The sequence below is a fragment of the Vulpes vulpes genome, chromosome 9 (genome assembly GCF_048418805.1).
Source record: "Vulpes vulpes isolate BD-2025 chromosome 9, VulVul3, whole genome shotgun sequence".
NCBI lineage: Eukaryota > Metazoa > Chordata > Mammalia > Carnivora > Canidae > Vulpes > Vulpes vulpes.
This window is the reverse complement of record NC_132788.1, coordinates 96,110,879-96,133,935: the sequence shown is the minus strand read 5'-3', so window position 1 is coordinate 96,133,935 and position 23,057 is coordinate 96,110,879. Positions and strand designations below refer to the sequence as shown.

Below are 23,057 nucleotides of genomic sequence, written 5' to 3'. Positions count from 1 at the left end.
GAGGTCGCTGGAAAATGGATTTCACCACACTTTTTAAGGAGCATGTCAAAACCTGCTGTTTCCCCGGGTTTGGGGATTCTGTAAACCAGTAAGATTTCTGTACACTGAGGTTGGCCAGGATGGGGAAGGGAAGCACTGCCAGCTCTTTACCAGATGAGATGAATTCCATTGACTATTACCATAATTGCCTCAAAAAGGAGGAAGAATATCTGGTCTCAACCAAAGAACCCAACCAAACAGATAAAAATAGCCTACTTTAGATCAAACAGCTGCAGTACTCTAACCCCCCCCCCCACGTTGTTCCTGGTCTGGTGGAGCTGGTGGGGCAGCACAGGATGGAGAGGTCCTTGGGGCTGTTGGGCTGTGCTCTCTAAAACTCTGTTCATCAAAAACCAGTGCATAGGGGCACCTGGGTGGCTCAATGGATTAAGTATCTGCCTTTGGCTCAGGTCATGATTCCAGGGTCCTGGAATCAAACCCCACATCAGGCTCTCTACTCAGTGGGGAGCCTGCTTCTCCCTCTCACTGTGCCTACCACTCCCCCTGCTTGTGCTCTCTCTGTCAAACAAATAAATAAAATCCTTAAAAAAAAAAAAAAAAACAGTGCATAATGCATCTGTTTTACAGTGGCGACTAAGCAGTGTTTGCTGGTTTGTTCTCAAGATGTTGATTTCATTTGGTTTATTTGTCAAAATTTCTTCTGGTTTTTAAAAAATATTCATATATTGGATTAAGATTTTAAGCAGGTAGTCCCCCTCATAATTAGCATATCAAAACATTCACATTTCATTTTATTCAAATTTTTTGTCCTCACCGAGATCTGAATATTTTAAGCAAAGCACCTCCACCAGAAGTATTTCAGCCTTGACAATTCAATCTAGAAGGAAAACATGATGAGAGGACTTACATACTCCTTCAGTGATGTGGGGCGGGGCGGGGTGGGGCATCAAGTGTGGTCAGCATTGGGCCCTATCAACTCTGAATTTTCTGTGGCAGGAAAGGATAGTGTGGGATATGGAGCTAATCTTCAAATCATGTAATGTGCGTTTTATCAGATGGAAAGACATTAGATGCCATGAGACCACATGTGGGTTTGCTTGGAAGTTAAATGGAATTTATCGATTGTTGGAGAGGATAAGCCATGGGTCATTTTTAGAGCTTACAATACACTAGTTATGTGCCTGTGGGCATTGAAGGACCTCTAAATCATTCCATAAATTGAAAAGCTTTCTAGAATGTGCAGTTTGGTGGATTATTAGTTTATTAATATATTATTGTTATATTAATATATAATTAAGATATTCAAGATTTTATACTTGGATTACAGTGATAGCAGTGTAGTACAGCGTCAGCTAATAGAGATATTCAGGATGTTGAAACTTTTAAAATCCATTGATATTAGTTAGAAAACTTGCTGCAAACAGCAACCTCACCTTATTCTAGTTAACTTCAGCTACAAAGGAATTGATCAGACGAGGATCAAGTTATTCACAGTTCAGTGGGGAGGACAGAGACTCAGGCTTTGGCAGTATTCATGGAGAACAAGACTCAGCTAAGACCATGCCCAGGAAAGATCTGGTTAAGCCATCACCACTGTCATTCCCAGAATCTCCAGCCTCTCAGGTCTGGCATAACACTTAAAGCAGTTGCCCATGTGCCTCTGTGTCCCTCACCCCCACCCTGCAGTGTTCCAAGGCTGTACTGAGCCTGCACTGTGATTGGTTACCCTGTTTCGCTTCCACAGAGAAGGAGAGTGGGCCTGGGAAAGCTTCCATAGTTAGTGATGGGTCCCTGCCACTCACCCATCATGGATCGCCCCCAAGAAAGAAGAGCTTCAGGTACTGGGCAGCTGATCCAGTAGAAGTTTCCTGTGTCACTGGGGAGAAAATTTGAGCAAAGTATGTGCTAGTTAAATGAGGGCTGAGTAGCATACTAAGGACTGGAGTTTTGGGGCCTGACTCCAGTTAGCTAAGTGATGGTGGGCAGATTGCTAAAGCACTGGGGGCCTCTGTGTCCTCATCTGTACCGAGAGAGGGAATTTTACTGACTGCCTCAGCCCCATGACTCCATAACCAGAGTCCTTCTTTCCAGCAATAAAATTTAAAAATAAATGAGATAATAGAAGCAGACAGAGCTGTAATAAAGCATCTCTTCAAAGTTCGAGAATGCTAAGTCGACACTCCTTGAAACCTGGACATGAGAAAGTTTAATTTAAGTATTTGGATGGCAGAGTGGTCATGGTGTAGCAGGTGTAGGAATGGATGGGCTTGAGCGCTGCTTTTCCAATGCCATCACCCCTAACCCTGTCCTTGCAAGGTGCCCCAAGGGAGATTTCTGAAACTTGTATTCACATCTGCAAGGTGGACTTGCACTATTGTGAAGATGAAATGTGCCTCATCTTCATTGAGGCCACACATGTAAAAGTACCCAGTGCATAGGAAGTGTTCTAAGGAGGTCATTCCTTCCCTGCCCAGGAGGCTGATGGGTCTGGTTCTCCTGGTTCTGCTCTCTCAGTCTCACCCTCGAATAGAGGGAGTTAAATGGCAATTCAGTGAACATTCGTCAAACACAAGGCACACTTCTGTGCTCTGGGCCAGGCCCACATGGGTTCTAAAGAAAAACCAGAGTCAGAAGCTGCATCCCACAGGCCAGTCCTGCCCTGTGCCCTGCTCTCCAGGAGCCCTCTGGGATTGAGAGCTGTGACCTCTGCAGTACCAAACCTAGTAAGTTTTTGTTTTGTTGTGACATTTTTTGCTGTAAAATGAAATGCATATAACCATATGAAACAAATATATAGTTTATTGATTTATCTTAAAGCAGCCACACTTGGAAGTCAAGATGCTGAATTGTGCCAGCACCCTGAAGCCCTCCCTATGCTTCTGTCCCATAATAAATGACCTCCCAAGCAGCCACTGTGCTTTTAGAATAGGTACTTCCTTAACGTTTCTCTGTAGCTCAGTCACCCACGTGTGCCTTCCTAGACTCTCCGGTTTATTCATACCCTCCTTTTTTTTATTTGATGATGCCTTTTAAGTGTCTGAATCTGCAGATCTGCCTCTTCCTCCCTTTCTTTTTCTTAAAATTTACCTGTTGGAGTAGCCAGGCACTACGGCCCTTAGAATTTCATGGGATTTGCTGATCGGACTCTCTTGGGGCAGTTTGACATGTTCCTGGTGTCATCTGGAGATCCTGGTGCCTTTTATTACACCAAACACAATGTCTCCTGTAGAAGAAGGAGCTCAGTGACCATTTTGTAATTGAAGTGGAATGGTACATGGGAACTTTGGTACGTGATTCATTCATAATGGACATACCACATGTCATGTCCACGTTTCCAAAGCCACTGGTGACTTTAAAAGAACAGACTTCTCAGAAAGCCATATTTTTAGATGATGTGTACTTTGCATTTCTTACCAGCCCACTTGGTTTTCTCTCTCACGCACCTTTAGGACAGTGGATCCTGAGATCAAATCTCAGAACTCACCTTGCACTCTGGGTTATACTAAAATTGTTGTGTGGCTTCTCAAGTCTGTGTTATCAGTAACAGAAACTCTTCTGTGTTTCTGATATTTGTTATTGAGCATTCTCAAACCATTGCATACATACATAGCTCCACAATTCACATTCTGTTTATGTGAGTCAGGAAAGGAAAAGATGGAGAAGCCATTGTTTATCTGTAAGAGTCAGGAGACAGGCTGTCTGAATCAAGTCAGTATTTTAGCTAGCTGAGTGTTCATCCAAGTGTACTATCCTTGATGTACATGGTTAGTTTCCAAAGAAATCTGATCCAACTAAATATATGTAAACTATACGTGGCCTATAATTGAACTTTGCTTTGATGAGTCAGGATCTTATACTGCCTTCAGCCAGCACCATGAGTGATTTTTAAACACCCCAGAAGTCACATTTAAAAATAAACCTGGTATCAGGGGGTTGGGGGTTGTTATTTTTGTTTTGTTTTGTTTTTAGCCTTTTGTAGCTTTCTCTTAACGCTTATAGTGTTATAATCATGGGATGGAGGCCTCTTGAGATCTCTAAGACAGAAAAAGGAAGGGATGCCAATGAAACTGAGAGGCCACCAAAGGGCCACCTAAAGAGCCAGATTTGTGGTGCCAGGCCCCAGGAGGACAAGGCCACCTATGTGCAGCTAGTGGTGTGACCATTGAGACAGACCTCCTGAAAGCAGTGTCTCGGTTGTTCCAGATTGTTAGAGACAGGCTTTCTCTTCATTATCGGAGGGGAGGGCAGGAGACAAAAAGGTTGGTGTCTACATTACCTTGGCAGGAGACCCATTTCTCATTTATTTGTGTTTTTCATGGATTCTGATCTATTGCACACTGTAGGTATACTGTAGTTGTGGTATACTCAGTGGTGAACCAAACCGAGCGCAGTCTTTGCTCTCGGGGAGTTTCCAATCTGGAGGATGGACTAGGCTGTCAGAGAGCAAGCATGCAGCCCAAAGAAGAGATGAACGATTAGAGAGATGGAGAGTGAGGAGAATGAAGGGGTACTTTAGCCAGGGTGGCTAGGGCAGGCCGGAAGCATAGCCCATGCCCGGGCCTTAGGCAGACTTGGTGTTTTTGAGAAACTGAAAGCATATCGCTTTAGTTGAAGCATCATGAACAGTCTAGAGCAGGACTTCTGCCACCTTCCCTAAAGTCATTTTTCACTATAGCAAATACAGAAACATCGTAGTCCTGTTGGGTTACTTTATACCATCAAGTATTTTATTTTATCTGGGTGGAGAGTGGGCAGAGGGATAGAGAGGAAGAATCTGAGGCAGGCTCCACACCCAACACAGAGTCCAACACTGGGCTCAACACATGATCCTGAGATCATGACCTGAGCTGAAATCAAGAGTCAGATGCTTAACCGACTGAGCCACCTGTGCACCCAACTGTCAGGTATTTTAGATTTCTCCTATGAAGCCTTCTCACAATTACAGGAAGTTGGAACGTATGTTTGGCATTTGTACATGGTTGATTTGTTCCTTATTCTACTTAAAACAAGAGCTCCAAGTTCTCCTTGATCTCCCTTGGGAGATTCAGGCAAGCATTCCTAGAACTCTCTAGTTTCATCAGCATCATAAAGTGTCTGAAGCACAGATCGTGGTAAACTCTCAAGTTTTAAAACTTACCTTAAATCTTTACCAACCGTTTGGTTTTCACGGATCTCCTATCCAAATTACCAAGTAGATTTTAAAATACCAGCAGTTTCTAGTTGATTGCATTTCATCATAAAAAAGCAGTGTTCATCTTACATGAGTAACAGTCCAGAAACGGGCGAAGCCTAGGATCATTTGTTGGAAACAACCTATAAACACCCCTGGATGCTTGGGTCTCTACACTGAGGATTGCGCCAAGTGTCCCATCGCTAGGTTCATTGGTGGCAGAAAGGAAGGGGCCTGCCTAGCCTTGGTGTGCTGTTGTGTTCAAAGGACAACTTGAACTCTCGAGGCTTTCCAGTGCTCTCCCTCTTTTGTTTGCTTGTTGCTTGAGACTAACAGCCCTACCACAGAAAGGCTCACCATGTCACCAAGCAGCTGGTAAACCGTGTCCCATGTCACACTGTTCCTTGTGCCTTCCTGTGGACAGATGTCCCGTAGCCCCACACACAGTAGAGGCTCCCCAACTTTCATTCCCTCGCCTGTGCCATTTCTCCATTACCTGTCTGCTTCCAAGCCCCCCCCTTCCCCCCCCCCCCCTTTATTTCTTCCTGTCTTTCCTTTTTGGAGCCTTGCTTTCCCCACTACCCACTCCTGTGACTTTCCTTCTCCTTCTCTGGGGTTCATCCACCCAGCTCTTTTGTATCTCTCCCTATTTATCCCTCTCTTCCTTTTCTTCCCCACCTTCCCACTATTTTTTTTCTTCCTTGCCTCATCTCCAGAACCTGTGTCTCACTTTCTGTGATGCTAATTATATCTGGCATTGAATCTTGATCGGTTACCAACTAACAGCAGCAGACTGTATGTGTGCATTATTTAAACTTAATAGGAAGGACTCTGGCACATCCTACTTTGCATTTGCCCAGGCCTCCAGTGCCTACATGAGGTCCTGGTGTGGAGGGGTGGCTGGCTAACACGTCGTGGTGGAATAAGAAATGAATGAACACATTGCTAGTCAGCTTGATGGGGTCCATTATCCATAGTTTCTGTGGCAGAAGAAATTTCTGGATCTTGAAGCTTCCAGACTCTATTGAATAGATGAGGATAGACAGATAACATGTATAGAAAGAGCTCTGTGTAAAAAAAAAAAAGAAAAAGAAAGAGCTCTGTGTTGTTTATCACATGACTGAATGAGAGTCTCGGTGCTGGCAGAGAAAGAAGGCTGTTAGTAAGTCTGGGTTCTAATCCTGGCTGGTCTGTTCCTGCAGCTTCACATCAGAGAGCTATAACCTTTCTCAGCAAAAGTTGATTGATATGAAAGTGAGCTGACTTACCAGAGTATGTAAGAAGAGATGTGTATAAAAGCACTTTATGAATCACAAAACACTAGACAAGTAAAGCATCATTATGTTGCCCATATTAATCACAATACAATTAAGAATTTAAAATTGGACTCTTCACATTTCAAATATGTTATTTATTTTTTAAAAAAATGATTTATTTATTTGAGAGAGAGGGAGAGCATGCACACGAGTGGGCAAGCACTGGTCGAGGGAGGAGGGAAGAGGAGGGAGAGAGAGAATCTCAAGCAGACTCCCCTGCTGAGCATGGAGCCCAACTCAGGGCTCGATGTCACAACCCTGAGACCATGACCTAAGCTGAAATCAAGAGTTAGATGCTAAACCGACTGAGCTACCCAGGCCCCCCTCTATGATTTACTTTTAAATCCGTCTGTTGAAGGAATGTGTCTCATCGTCAAATGCTAAAGGATGGCATGTACTTGAGGCCATAGAGTAATTTGTAGAAAAGCCTCCCTGTTATAGGAATCTAGGACTAAAAGTAGACCAAAAAAAAAAAAGTGAAAATATATATGTACTTCTGATAGAAAATGTTTACACAAATCAATGGGACGGTTTCCCTTATGCTGATTTTGAGGGTGGGGTGTTTTTTTTTTTTTTGAATTTTTAAATGCAAAGATGTAACTTATAGTGTTCTATTTTTGATACAGCTGAGTTGTAGCATGGCCATCCCCATGAGTTGTTCATCTTAGAGTTTCAGAATTCATAAACTTGAACTTCTTTTGTTTAGTTCCCAGACTGTGGGAGAGAATGTACTCCCTGACTCAGCAAAGATACTAATTAAGGTCTTCCTTCATTAATTTTCTTCCTTCCGAGAAATGTTGGCCCGGTCAGAGTAATCGGTTAAACCCATCTCACTAAATTGAGTCGTGGTGAGTGCGTCTGTTTCTGACTTTGCTGGGCTCCCCGGATTGACAGGTGGACAAGAAGCGGGCTGGATCTGGAGCAGGCTGATCTCCTGCCTTCTCAAGCCCCTCATCCTGTGCTGTCCCTTAAATAAGCTTTGCTGTCTCCTGTCATTCCTACAGGCCATGCAGGACGCACTGGCAGACCTTCCAGAGTGGTATGGGATAAAAGGCATGCAAGCCCATTGGATCGGGGACTGCGTGGGCTGCCATCTGGACTTCACACTGAAGGTGATCAGGCAATGCCTCTTCATCGATTGAAGCTCACAATCTTCTGCAGTTTCTGAACTCACTGAGCAAACCAGCAACTTGGTGAAAAATACTGCCAGTCACACATGTCATCTCAAACTTCGTAGTGGCCACATTTTTAAAGTGCACAGAACCAGGCAAAATTGATTTTAATAACATATTTTTATTTAACCCATCGTATAGAAAACATTGTCATTTCAGGATGTGATCAGTAACAAACTTTTATGGAGAAAACAGTTTACACTCCAGATTGATTGATTGATTGATTGATAGATTTTATTTATTCATGAGAGACAGAGAGAGAGAGAGAGGCAGAGACACAGGCAGAGGGAGAAGCAGGCTCCATGCAGGGAGTAAAATAAGGTAAGTTTTAAAACTTGAGTTTACCACGATCTGTGCTTCAGAAACTTTATGATGCCGATGAAACTAGAGTTCTAGGAATGCTTGCCTGCATCTCCCAAGGGAGATCAAGGAGAACTTAGAGCTCTTAGTTTTAAGTAGAATAAGGAACAAATCAACCACGTACAAATGCCAACATGTGGGACTCGATCCTGGGACTCCAGGATCACGCCCTAGGCCGAAGGCAGACACTCAAGTGCTGAGCCACCCAGGTGTCCCTACACTTCAGTTTTAGAACAGAGTCTTTGAAATGTGCGCTATCTCACACTTACAACAATCCTGGCCACATTCCAAGTGCTCCATCACCTCATGCTACTACTGGCCACCCTACTGGTCAGCCCAGATATAGAGGGTTTTCTGTGGGCCCTGCATTGATGTGTGGAATGTTGGGTGGGCATTTTCTGGAGCAGAGGGCCCAGAGCTCAGAGGGGTTCATGTCTACAAAGCAGGTTAAAAACCAGCTAGGCAAAGGCTGACACCTTCTCAAAACTAGCCACACCCGAAGCTGGTAAGGGCTATGGGCTTACCCAGGGTTCAGTAGAGCCTACTTGCGTGGAAACACTGCTCAAAGGTCACTACCGAGGGCCCACCTACTTTGGAATGTCCCCCATAAATTTTTCTTTTTGTCCCTACAGACTAGGTTATTGTTGTTTGGCTGTTTCTTACCTGGGTGGGTTATGGTTTGTTTTTTTTTAATGCTTCTGATGTCTCCTTTCTACTTAAGACTTTTGTGCCCTGTTCATTTAGCTCTAAACTCATCCCTCTCCTTAAGCCAGACCTTTCAAAGGAGGGGACAGCAGCCAACATACAGAGTTGACCTAGTTTTCTAGACTCCTCCTACTGACAGCCATGCTGGTGTCTGCTGAGCACCTGCTACTTGTCACAGAGCTCACACTTCCCTGTGCCATCTCACAGAAGTGATCCACCTCACTGCAGACATGGGAAGCCCCCCATGAGGGAGTGAGAACTTTGGAACCTTTGAAAAACAAATCCTGAAATGACCAAATTCTCTCACCACTTTCCTGAGAAAGTGGTGAGATTTCTGAAATTCAGCCCAGCTGCGACTTTGGTTGAGACTCTCAGGGCCATCTCTTTGAGATCCTGTGCATTAGGCCAGGGTAAAGGCAGAGGGTCTGTGAGCCGTTCAGCTGCTGTATGTGAAGTGGCTCCCACATTCTCTCCTTTACCCAACATTTTATTATGAAAATGTTTCTGTCTCCGTTCCTGGACCCACATGAAAATGAGTTGTCTCAGGGATGGGAACGCTCTCAGTCCTGTAGGTACAGGATCATGTGGCCGTGCCTCTGGCACCCTAAGCCAGGCTCCCTAGGTGACACCTAACTGGCACTCAGGCCATAGTGTAGACTCACACATCACTGGCTCACTGTGAGCATATTTGAATGAATGTGTGAAGGAAGGAGCCTCTGTCCTCTCTGTGCTGTCATAGAATTAGCATTCAGTGGATGCCTAATGTGTGCCTCTTCTTTGAAAGGCATTTAACCAGCCCTAGGAACACTTAGTCATGAGCTCAAGTGTCCTTTTTTCTTCCTTCTCAGAATGGTTTTAGCCTCAGTGACTGTTTTTCTGGTTAGAAAAGTAGATGCCTTTATTCTTTTAATCTCTACCTTAAATCCTGGAGAAAAATATAGCTCCTTTGTCAAGACAGAAACAATATAATGTTGATAGTTAATTCTTGATTCGTGAACAAAGGAGCCAGGAAAATGGGGGAGGCATCTTTCTGAGCATGCTTTGACCACCTTCCATTTGGGGCCACCAGGGGCAATGGGCACCAGGCTTCTCAAAGAGGAATGGTGATCCTCTTCTCTGTCGTTCACCTCTGCCCCTGCCAGGGGCCATCTGAGGGCCCCATATCCCTGGGGCTGCCGCCAGAAACTGTCCCCAGAGAGAAGGGAGAAGGGAATGTGGCCAGGGAGTACGACAGCCCAGAAGGAGCCCTAAGGAATGAAATGGCTCTGTTTTTACCTTCCAGGTGGATGGACAAGTCACAGGAGAAAAGCTAACTGCCTATACAGCCACCCCCGAAGCCATTTACGGTACCTCCCACGTCGCCATCTCTCCCAGCCACAGACTCTTACACGGGCACAGCTCCCTGAAGGAAACTCTTCGGAAGGCACTCGTTCCTGGCAAAGGTGAGCTGGCAAGTTCAGGTGAACATGTGGATTACAGTTTATAGTTGGATAGCACTACATGGGTTTACGGTTCTTTCTCATATATCATCCTGTGTCACTTGTTCTTCACTTGGCCCTGACTTGTTGGTTTTTTATTTTAAGGGGCACCTGGGTGGCTCAGTCAGTTGAGGTCTGCCTTTGGCTCAGGTTGTGATCCCAGAGTCCTGGGATCCAGCCCCATGTCAGGCTCCCTGCACACTGGGGAGTCTGCTTCTCCCTCTGCTTCTGCCTGCTGCTCTGCCTGCATATTCTCTCTCTCTCTCTCTCTCTCTCTCTCTCTCTCTCTCTCTCAAATAAATGAAATCTTTTTTAAAAAATAATAAAACAGGGTAAATAAGAGCCTTGAAAATATTGTTACCCCTGGTTTCACTTTGAGTTACTAGTTTATCTGCTTCTTGAATTTCTGACCGAAAGCTCAACTCTTTCTCTTTAAATATAATCTAAATTTAAAGCTCTTTCTGATAGGAATAGAATCTTCTGCTTGATTTATAATTACATCATCAAGTGAAACTTTCCTGATGATGGTGACAAGGAGAAAGCCAGTGCGAATCAGAGGAAGCATTTTCAACAACTTCATTTTATGACTTTAAAGAATTCACACAATCATTAGAGCAGCTGAACAGAGCCCTGCTCAGTACAGGCCTTCAGTCCATGGATCAGGCTGACCTGGAAAAGGCCTAGCACATGTTATTGGTCATTGAGGATTTGGGGAGTGCCTGTGCATTAGTCAGGATGCTGTGGTTGCAAGCAACAGAATCCATCCCTGGCCAAACCAGATGACACACTGGAGGCTGTGGGAACTTTGCTGACCAGCAGGAACTGGACTAAAGAGGACTTGGATCAGCCAGCTGTTGGGTTTTGGCAGCAGGAACAGTCTCTTGAGCACCACTGACTGAGTGAATCTGTTCTCCCTTCGCCCTCAGTGTTTGGACCACTTGGTCTGAGATTCCTGTTGCAAGGAAAAGTATCTGAATAGCATAACTGAGGCCCATGACCTTTTTCTTGGGGTTTTTGGACCCCTTCCTTATTAGACTACCAAGACTAGAACCAGTGAGGACAGGTAGCTCCCCTAAACAAACTCAGAGGCTCTTACCAGAGGAAAGCAGTATGGAGCCTTGGCAGGCAAAAGAAAGTCCCCCTACCAGTTAGAAGTAGGTCTCCGGATAGGATGCCTGGGGGGAGCATTTGGTGGACTGTCCACTTCTTGGTTCCTGCTCAGGGTTGCGAGATTGAGCCCCACATTGGGCTCCACACTGAGCACAGGATCTGCTTGAGATTCTCTCTCCCTCTCCCTCTGCTCCTCCTGGTCATAAGCATGCACTTGCTTGCTCGTTCTCAAGTAAATAAATAAATCTTTAAAAAATAATAATAAATGAATAAATAAATAAATAAATCTTTTTTTAAAAAAAGGGTAGGTTTCTGGAGAAATGTAAATATTTCTGTAAAAATCTCATCCTTATTCTCTTTTCGTAGACTATAAATTTCAACCCAAAGAACACAGTCTGAATTATCAGGGTCTGTTTGAATTATTTGCCTAACAAAATGATTTGCATGGTGATGTAAAGTTTTGGTTTTATTGTTTTTGTTTTGTTTTTAAGATTTTATTTATTCATGAGAGACACTGAGAGAGAGGCAGAGACATAGGCAGAGGGGAGAAGCAGGCTCCCCTCAGGGAGCTGGATATGGGACTTGATTCCAAGACCCCAGGATCACACCCCAAGCTGCAGGCAGATGCTCACCCCCAAGCAACTCAGGCGCCTTTGTTTGTTTGTTTGTTTTAATTGCTATTCTTAAAATAACCAGAATGAAAGGTTTCCTGATATCAGGCTGGAAAGATAGACAGTGTCATCCCAACTTACCTCTGCTGAAGACTTAATTGTGAACTTCCAGCATTGAAGCCAGGGTCAAATCAATGAGCACTTAGGATGAGTTTGCTGTGTGCTAAGCAATCTGGGACGTGCAGAAGACCAGTCATGGTCCTACCTTTGTGGGGGACCATAACAGAGGAGAGCCAGATGCTAGTGTGATTCACTCCGGCCCAGGACAGATACTGCTTGCTGTCATCTCTTGTTGTTATGTATTGAAACAGAAAAAAGACTTGTGTTAAAATTTCAGTGTTGTGCTCATTAAAGTCCAGTGTAGCTATCTCTCTGGGTTTTTTTCCACTTACTCAAAAAAAAGAAAAAAAATTGGATCCTTTTTCTACTGTTTAAAGGGAAAACTCATAATTTTTACTCTCATGAGCATTTTGAGATTCCTTGTGGGCTGTGATGGTTAAAAAATACCTAAAATTGAAAAACTAAAAAATGTAAATATCCAGCCCTTAGATTTCGTTTTCTTACAGTTAATCTGGGGACACAATTTAAAATGAGGTAATATTAACAGGGACTTCATGAGATCATACATTATAAAAGACAGAGCTCCTGACATGAAAGGGACTGTATAAATTCCCTACATTTTTATATATAAGAAATTTAATTTTCTTAGCAGATGCAGAGTGATGTTTTCATGATCATTTGGGGTATCGGCATTTCTGACTTGTCCCATCATTTCATTTAGCACTAAATGGCTCGCTAGCTTCGTTCTCACCTCCTTTAATAATTTCTGAAATAATTTCAAATGGAACATTGCATTTGGCTCTCTTTTCCAGTTCCAATTTTCAGAATAGAAATATTCTTTTTTGCAGATGTCAACTTATTCAAAGTCTCAAGTTTAATTTGCACGTCAAGTCTCTGGATTTTGACATGTGACACTAGTTACGTAAAGCCAGTATGGTGCCTTAAGCGTAATGCAGTTTTCCTAAAAATCTAATTAAAATCACCATATGAATATGGGTGGATGCCTTCTTTGGCTTTGGAGGTTACTTTATTTATTTATTTATTTATTTATTTATTTATTTATTTATTTATGGTTACATTTTAAACCCAAACACCGTATTGCTATTGTCATTTACCACTGCCAAGTGGCTCAGCTCAAATCAGACAAGCAGCTGGATTTTTTCTCCAGCATCAGGTTTTGAGGGTGACTAGTGACCGCCGAAAGTCAGGACAGCGCACAATTGTGATGGAATGTGTCACTTGCAGGAGTTTAAATACTCAAATGTGAGTTCCTACAGCCACTAAGTTGGTTTCTGTATATCAGTGCCTTTGTGGGCAACAAGATGGCCAAGGTTCTGATCCCAGAGCCATCCTGGCTGTTACTTAAAGAAAGTCACTTCACTTTGGGAGTTTGGCTTTCCCAGCCCAGGGGGCAAGGTGGTTGTGGGGGCCCTGCGGGCCCAGAAGGAGCCCTCAGGGGCTCAGAGGAAGGTGACACACGCGGATAGGGTGATGCTTGGCAGAGGGCAGGCAGGAGGACCTGCATACCATGAGTTAGGAGACCATGAAGACAAGAAAACAGCAGTTGTCAGAATGGAGGGTCCGAAGCAGCTCCCAGAAGTATCTGGAAGGCATCAAGGGCAGACCTCTAGGCATGCTGCCCTGATTTCTGGATGGGTGGACTGGGTTGCCAGTGTTATTGACTACAAATACTGTGTTTTGCTCAGCATCCTATAATTTGGCATAGATTTCTTTTAAGAGGGCAAAAAGTCAGGTGCTTCCCTCCAGAGTTCTTCAAACTGAGTTTATTTCTATCATTCACGTTGCCTCCTTCTCTCAGCTGACCACCTCTGATTTAAGTCGTGTTATGTAAGCTCTGACTTGATGGGAGCAGAAACCATAAAAAGCATCAATAGGGAAATATCATCAGAGTTCTAGAAGCTGTTCTGGCTTTTCCTGACGTCTTTTCTTACATTTCTGATATTAAAATATTCAAACCCTGAGGCTTTGGAACCACACATTTCAGCTCTGAGTCACCAGTGGTCTCTACGATGCATTTTTTGCCAAAAGGGTAAGTGAGGTCTCCCTCTGAGTGAGGGTACCTCAGAACCCCGTTGTTTATGGACACATCAGAGAGCAGGAGCCTCATTTCCCTGGAAGCCCCAGGACATTAAATAATTAATTGCTCACTCAGCCCTTGCCCCCTTTCTGCTTAGTGTGTGTGGGAGGATGGGATACAAGGCAAGGAAAGGAATCCTGTAGATTATAGTCTGTTCTTTAATCAAGCTATTCCCTCTACCATCCTTCCAGCACATGCTAATAGATGTTAGGCAGAGGAAAGAGTCTCTGTGCTCACATAATGTGGAATAAACAAAAACAAACAGGTTCCTTTGCTCCTGGATGTCTCAGAACCTTTGTTGTGCCATTTTACACCGAGACTGTCCAAGAGTGCAGGTCACATGACACTTTTCACACTTCCTTGACCACACAACCCAGTTCCCACAGGGTGTCCCTGCGTGGAGCACTGCTTTGCTGATCACTGAAGGAAAGCCATCTGTTTGTTTTTTCCAGAGGGCACGAAAGACCTGCCTGCTTTGCAGTGGGGCCCTGGGGCAGAGGGCACCTTTTGGCCTAGAATGTTTCCTTCATAGGCTTTGTACTAAACCTGTTTGGTAGGTATAGAGCCTCTGTAGGAAACGCTTTAGTTACTTTGGATTTCTCTGTGGCCTCCTTGCTTCCTGCTTCACACTGCTAGCACCTGACAGGAGAAATACAGAGAGCTCTCGGTCTGGTTCGAGAACTTCCGATTTTAGTTTTGTCCTTTCTAAGGAATAGATTTTGACCAGGTGCAGCAAGCATGCAAGATGCTGCTGTATATTCATTACAGATCTGCTAATAATTCGAGTTCATAGGCCAATTTTTTTTTCTAATTGGAAAACTGTCCTAATAGAACTTTGAGGTGGAAAAATAAAAATAAAACAAAACCCCCAACCCAACTGTTTAATATAGTACTCTACATTTGTTTCATATTTTTCTTATAATGACTTTATTGGGATATAATTCCCATACCATGAAATTCACCCCTAATTTAAAGTGCACAATTCTGTGGTTGTTAGTATATTCACAGAATTATGCACAGTTTTATTTATTTATTAAGATTTTATGTATTTATGCATGAGCGATGCAGAGAGAGAGGCAGAGACATAGGCAGAGGGAGAAGAAGTTTTCCCTGTGGAGAGCCTGATGCAGGACTTGATCCCACAACCCCAGGATCATGACCTGAGCCAAAGGCAGACCCAGGTGCCCCTATGCACAGCTTTAGAACATTTTTGTCACCCCCAAAGAGATTCCATACCCCATACCTACTGTTACCCTGAGCCCTAGCCAACTGCTAGTCTACTTTGTCCATAGATTTGCCAATTCTGGATATTTCATATGAATGGAATCATGCAGTATTTGTTTCTTTTGTGACTGGCTTTTTTCACTTGGTATAATGTGTTCAAGGCTCATCCATTTTAGTATTTTTTCCCTTTTATTTCAGAATAATATTATATGTTTTATTTATTCATCAGTTGATGGACATACTAGCCATTTTTTTTTTAAAGATTTTATTTATTTATTCATAGAGACGGAGAGAGAGGCAGAGACACAGGCAGAGGGAGAAGCAGGCTCCATGCAGAGAGCCTGATGTGGGACTCGATCCAGGGTCTCCAGGATCACGCCCTGGCCTGCAGGCAGCGCTAAACCGCTGCGCCACCAGGGCTACCCCATTCTAGCCATTTTCTAGCTACTATGAGTGGTGTTGCTGTGAACATAAATACAGATTTCTATGTAGACATAGGTTTCATTTTCTTGTGTATGTATTTAGGAGTGGACTTGCTGGATTATATGGTAGCTCTGTTTTTAACTGGGCAGGGAAGCATCAGAGTTTTCCACAGCAGCTGTACTGTTTTACATTCCCACCAGCAGTATACGAGGGCTCCAATTTCTCTACATCTTTGCCAACACTTGTTATCATCTGTCTTTTTGATCATGGTCATCCTAGTTGATGGAAAGTAGTATCTCACTGTGGTTTTGATTTGCATTTACCCAATAGTTAGTGATACTGAGCATCTTTGCATGTTGCTTGTTGGCCATTTGTGTATCTTCTTTGGAGAAATGTCTGTTCATACCCTCTGCCCACTTTTTAATTGAGTTGTCTTTCTTTTGTTGATTTTTAATAGTCCTTTACATATTCTAGATGCAGGTCCCTTGTCAGATGTATGATTTACAGAAATATTCTCCAGTTCTGTGGGTGGTCTTCACTTTCTATCTTACATGTAGGTCCTTAATCCATTTTTTAGTTAATTTTTATATACAACAAAGGTAAGGGACAACCTTTATTCTTCTTTGTCTGTTCATATTACCTTTTTATTTTTTTTTAATTATTATTATTATTTTTTTTTTATGATAGGCACACAGTGAGAGAGAGAGAGGCAGAGACACAGGCAGAGGGAGAAGCAGGCTCCATGCACCGGGAGCCCGATGTGGGATTCGATCCCAGATCTCCAGGATTGCACCCTGGGCCAAAGGCAGGCGCCAAACTGCTGCGCCACCCAGGGTTCCCCATATTACCTTTTTAAAAAAATTATTTATTTGAGAGAGAACAAGCATGCGTGAGCAGGGAGAGGGGCATAGGGGGAGGCAAAGGGAAAGAATCTTAAGCAGACTCCTTACTGAACACAGAGCCTAACATGGGGCTTGATCCCATGACTCCAAGACCATGACTTGAGCCAAAACCAAGAGTCTCAACCGACTGACCCACCCAGGTGTCCCAGCGTGTGATCATAATACTTTTTAATTCATGTTCTCACAGAAATGTATCTTAGATATCAGACAGCTTCTGTCTTTATGTTTTGGTCTTCATATAATATCATTTCAGAAAGGGGAGGGGATGTTGGTTTTTAGGCAGGCTTCACAATTCTTTTTTAATCCATACAAAATATTACATTAACTCAATGTACCGTAATATCCTCAGTCTTCCCTATCATATTGAACATTTGGCCTTTTAATGTTTGGGGCTGTTACAGAAATAGCCACTCTCGGTATTTATATCCACATAGCTCTTTTTCTCTGTAGAATTACTTCCTTAAAAGACATTTCCCAGAATGGAAGTTACTTGGTCAAAGGTTATGAACATTTTTCTAGTTCTTATTACAGGTTGCCTTTACTGGTTTCTGAAAGTACTGTTATCAGTTTATAATGCCATGTACAATGATACACAAATTTCAGAGCAACTTCACAAACAGTGACGGTACCTTTCTAAAAGTTTTTGCTAACTTACCAGGTGTAAAATGATATTACTTCAAGATTACTTTAATATCAATTTCACTTTTTAAAAATTAACTTGTGTTTTATAAGATCCAAGTGATATATGTGTATCACCTGAAAAGTCAAAAAGTGGGGCAGCCCGGGTGGCTCAGCAGTTTAGTGCCGCCTTGAACCCAGGGCATGATCTTGGAGTCCCGGTATCGAGTCCCACGTCGGGCTCTCTGCATGGAGCCTGCTTCTCCCTCTGCCTGTGTCTCTCTCTCTCTCTCTCTCTCTCTCTCTCTCATTCTCATGAATTAATAAATAAAATATTAAAAAAAAAAAAAGAAAAGTCAAAACGTATTAACAACGGCAGGAGCAAAAAAAAAAAACAAAAAAAAACAACGGCAGGAGCTTCCTTATCCAGCCACTTCATATCATTTTAGGTATGTGTTACTTAGAATATAAGTTTGGTGGCTACAACAGAGTCCTGAAAACACAGTGACTTAATAAGACAAGTTTATTTCTTGGCCACATGAATCTCAAAGCAAGTATAACAAGTCTGCTTTGTGAATGAGTCATAGCCAACACTCTTTCTGTGTTCCCACTCTGCCCTTCAAGGGTCCTGTCTTTACCTGTGTGTTTTGAGATGTTCTACACATCATCTGTGTTGTAAGTAAGAAAGAGGGAAAGAAGGACATCCTTCTTCCCTCTGAGAGCATGCCCTAGAAGTTGCTTCTGCACATACCCCATGACCACACATAGTGTAAGGAAGGCGGAGCAGTGCTCTTGTGAACTATGCGGACGTGTGTCCAACTAAGCATTCTGTTGCTGAGTCAGAAGGCAATGCAGGTCTGGGGTCAACTGTCACTCTGTGCTACAGCTGTTTCTATGGTACAGACCTCCATGTGTCCGGATAATATGCCCACCCTGTTCCCTCCCAGTTCACCAGTTCTCAACATTATCCTGTGACTTTTACTCATATACCACTTCCCCTCATCTTCCATCCTTCTCTTCACATTTTATCATGTGATGTTTTTGAGAAGGGGCAGTACAGAATCAGAAAAATTCATGTCCACTTTGAGAAGTGCCAGCCACTTAGACAGCTGAGGGCAGCAGGTGCCTCTTAGCTTTGGTACCATTGGTGCTACTGAACCTCTACCCTGGAGATCCGTTTGGGTTACATGCTACTCTGCCCCATTGTAACCTGTCTTGTGCTTCCTGACTACCCCCACCAAGGTGAATGAAGAGAAGAGCTGGCTTAGATGCCTATAGAGTTTATTTTACCCTCTTTGAAAAGAAGAAATCTTACTTACTGGGCATATTCTAACTTTGGGGTTTATAAAACAGATTTTAGATAATTGTATAAAGTCTTAAAATATGGCAACTATAAGTAGTAAGAGTTCACAAATTATAACTATTTTCAGTTGCTTGTGTTGGAATAAGCTCAAGTAAACTCACTGATTGTTTAATTTACCCCTTTCATCCTTTCTTTCGTTGGGACTGTGTTTGGGCCTTCATGCTTCCATTCCTGTATATAGTCAGTAACGATTCATCTATTAATGTCTCCCTGCTGTGGTGGTTGTAACAAGCTTCATTTAAGATGACACACTGTTTGGATAATTCCAAATTAAGTATTTTATTATGACTACATAAATGTCATTCACAACTGAGCCAAGTATACTATGATTACATTTTCCTTTTGGTAATATACTTTCTGTTTTGCCTGAAGTTAATGATGTCCTTTTTTTTTTCTCATTTGCTTTGTGTTCCTTGAATTTCTAAGTCTTCCCACACCCTCCCAGAGGCTCTTTAAAATTCCTCTCAATAGAGTTTTCTACATATTCCAACCTGTCAGATAAAGTATTGATTCTCCTTTTTCCCCTGAAGATGCTCCCTGGGCCCTCCATCCTGCTCAGGCCTGACCTGGTCACTCTCAAGGCCTCTGCTGCCCATCTGCCATCCTAGGGATTCCCCTTATCTTTGTTTTGAGAGTGTCCTGATCTTCTTTCCTTTGGTGGATCCTGTTTCCTAGATCCCATTTCTGTCTCTTTCTTGATTTACCCCTTTGTTTTGCTGGAACACATCCTGCACTATCTCCTAAAAAAGGGTAGGTGGGAAGAACTGTTCTATCTTCGTATGTCCAGAACTCTCGTGCCCTCTGCTTAGTTATTCTCTATGTTCCTGTCCACTTCCATCTTCAGGTGTTAGGATTTAGAATTTCAGACATCTTCTTAGTCATCATAGATTTTTCTATTGCTTATTCTGTATAGTTGAGGTATTTTTCAAAAGGAAAGGGAGGTGGCGGGAGCATCTTTACCATCCAAATAAAAATTCCATTTCACTTCTTTGGTTCTGAACATAGATGAACTTTTTTGTGTATTTGCATAAGCTTTTGATTTTCTCCTGGTGTGAATTATCCATTAATACCTTCAAAGAACAGATTCTTTAACAATTAGCACAAAACAGAAGTCTTAGTGCTTATTTTTCTCACTTGTCTCCTCAGAGACTCAGATGGTCTTAATATCCCAGCTGTCACTCGCTCTCATTTTCAGATTGCCTCACACCCGTGATGGCTGTGAACATGCTCACCCAGCAGGAGGCCCCTGTCGTTATCTTGGCCAAAGCTGACTTTGAGGGCTCTCTGGATTCCAAAATAGGTAAGTAGCTATTAAAATATAATCAACTTAATACACTCAGCAGGCTTCAGATCCAAATACCAGCCTGTTGCTGTCAACTGGAAGAGCTCACTGCTGATTCACGGTCTGTTTTACCTGTTTGGAAAAATGATATGCCTCTTCATTTAGCCACTCACTATTTAAGAGCTACATTTTTGAAAACATATCCAGTATATCACACCTTGCTAGTTGCTATTAAGAATAACAAAAAGTGTCTGGCCCACAGGTCTGGCCAGTAGAACTAGTTGGTGAGACTCGCACATATGACATGGGGAAGAGCACAACTCAGATGAAATCTGATTTCAGAGCTCATAGAACCAACAGCAACTGCAGAGCTGGACATGCTGAGCACACATGATGGATTGGGCAGGGTTTGAGTGAAGGCTTGAGGAGGTGAACTTGAGCCCTCTAGGGAAAGGACCATGACACAGCAGTCAGGTCGAAGGCACATTTAGAGCTATGCACTGGAGGTCCTCCAGAGCCTTGCTCAGCCCTGGGAGTTCTAAGTTGTCACCTCACAGAGGCTGGGGGCCAACCAAGGACAGAACTGCCGACAGCTGGTCCAAGATCTACCCTCGGATGGACCTGGGTGCCCCTCTCCCCTGGCATTCCCGCTGCAGATCCCAGCCAGTCTCAAAATGTCAAAAGCCTGCAGAGAATGTTCCTTCCACACTCAATTTCCTGGCACCCAGAAGAAATAGCATTTCTTACTGAAATCATGTTTTCCATCGTGATTCCCAGATCAGTTTTTGACAGAGTGATTTGAAGAAACATCCAAACAGAAAATGGATATTAAGCCATTCGGGTCGTTCCCTTCTGACCATTTAAATCTAGAAAGTGTGTTGCTTGAGGGAAATAATTCCTTCTATTATTTTTATGTATTTTATAATTAGTAAGATGCATTAACACAACCAGCCAAGAGAAGCAATAAAGGAAGCTGTTGATGTGGCTTTTTGCTCTATTGGGGGTAGGGAATATAATTTGAATCAAATTACTGGCACAATATTGAAAATTCTGAAAGAGGGGAGCCTGGGTGGCTCAGTTGGTTAAGCATCTGTCTTTGGCTCAGGTCATGATCCCAGGGTCCTGGGATCAAGCCCTGCATCGGGCTCCCTGCTCAGTAGGTTCCCTGCTTCTCCCCCTGCTTGTGCTCTCTCAGATAAATAAATAAAAATCTTAACAAAAAGAAAAAATCCTGAAAGAAGAAAAAAATCTTTTTTTTGGATGTGCATGGAAATCATTTTCCCTGTTGTCTTGATTTCCCGCAGTTCCATTATTAACATTTTCTAAGTTACTGCTTCTTGCCTTCCAAGAACAAGCAATAGAAATAGAAAAGAGAAAAAGCAACTGTTTTTGCCATCCCACCTGCACGTTACAAATAGTTCACATCCTGCTGAGCCCCACATAACCCACACTGTGGTCCAGAGCATTCTTTACGTGGTCAAATAAATTTTGGCCATAGTGTCTCCATTCGAACATTTCTCTTGGTTACTCCAAACCATATGCTTCAGGAACGTAGCAAATGGCTCTTTCCCTTCTTGCCCATGAACACTTTCCACTAATACTTATTGCTTGCCATTTGTCATCAGCCTTCCATATCCTTCAGGTCCACTCTTAACATTTATTTGCCTTGTTAGATGCCTTTTGTCAGTTACCTCAGCTGGAACACCACAGAACTTTCCATCACACCATGGAGCTTTCCATCTTGCCAAGGAGCTTTAGAACATGTCTCCCAAACACTAAATCACCCTTGTAGGGCAGTGTTCCAAAGAGGCCCTTTACGGAAATCTGACTCAAGCACTTTGTGGGTTGTCCTTAGTTTTCCCTCTTGGTGGCCACATGACGTGTTGTGTCTGCAAGGACATCAACAATTTTGACAGCTGACTCTACAGCAGGAGTCCTCCACCTGGGGCGATTTTTGCCACCAGGGGCGATTTTTGCCACCAGGGGATGTTTCACAATTCTACAGTCATTTTTCTATCACACTCAGGGGAGTGCTACTGGCAGAGACCAGGGGCTGCCCAACATCCTACGTTACTCAGCATAGCCTCACAAATCCAGGATACCAGGAGTGCCAAGATTGAGAAGGTCTGCCCTGCAGAGCCAACCACCAACAAGCTTGTTTTGACAAATAGCTGAAGCCAACAGAGTAGGCCTTGGCCCTCTGGATGAGCGATTTACTTATGCTCAGCTCCATCTCAAGGGCGTGTGTGGGTTGAACAATAAATTTCTATTCAGAATGAATGTACCATTGCCTTTGGGAACAAAACACAGCGTGCAGAAACACAGTGGCCAGCTTTCCACTTCCAGAGTGTGTGGATTTTTCTAAGGTGCCAGGAAATGCTAAAGGAGTCAGCCCTGCTTCTCGAGAGAATGCCTCTGTCCTTAGTCACTAAGGGAATTCAGATAAGAGGCTTTTCCAGATGCTCAGCAATTCATGATTTCAGTGACCAAAGGCATCCCAAATCATATATTTTAGAATACAGCTTTTTTTTTTTTTTTAAAGACATGAGGCACAGGATAAAGAAAGGAAATCATGCCAGCGTGGTAAACTGGTTGTATTAGAGTGGTGGGTTTCTCCAAGACTGTCCTGCATTATCCCAAGGAATGTGCTGCATTTTTAGAACTTCCATAGCTAAAAGAGAGTCTCCCTTAGGAATCAAAAGCTGAGTGTCAATGCTGTCAGTTATTTTGTGACTTGGGTATTTACAAAGAAGGTGTTCTGTGTTTTTTTCCCCTCTGAATAGGAATCCCCAGCACCAGCCCAGAAGACACCACCTTAGCCCAGACTCTGGGCCTACCCTACTCTGAAGTTATAGAAACTCTGCCAGACGGCACGGAGAGAATGAGCAGCTCTGCTGAGGTTGGTTCCCCGTGGCACGGGCCTGACAGCTTCTCAAATCCTGACCTTGAGGATCCAAACAGGAGTTTGATGAGACATTTTCTTTCAGGTGCACTTCACAGCCTACCATTTCACTCATGGTCTTGCAGCCTCATTTCATAATCTATGAAAACAAAACCATATTCTTCTTCAAGATCTAGAAATTTATCAACTCTACATCAAGCCTA

General features: G+C 43.2%; 1 protein-coding gene across 3 annotated transcripts in view; it reads left to right on the top strand.

Moving 5' to 3' along the window:
• Window positions 1-23,057, top strand: part of LARS2 (leucyl-tRNA synthetase 2, mitochondrial) — a 152,789-nt gene that overhangs the window by 76,570 nt on the left and 53,162 nt on the right. For all 3 annotated transcript variants that reach the window (XM_025989262.2, XM_072721091.1, XM_072721092.1), the window contains exons 8-11: window positions 7,491-7,598; window positions 10,006-10,165; window positions 19,866-19,970; window positions 22,736-22,851. In XM_025989262.2, the coding sequence (XP_025845047.2) occupies window positions 7,491-7,598; window positions 10,006-10,165; window positions 19,866-19,970; window positions 22,736-22,851 (489 nt within the window). The remainder of the gene's footprint in view (window positions 1-7,490; window positions 7,599-10,005; window positions 10,166-19,865; window positions 19,971-22,735; window positions 22,852-23,057) is intronic.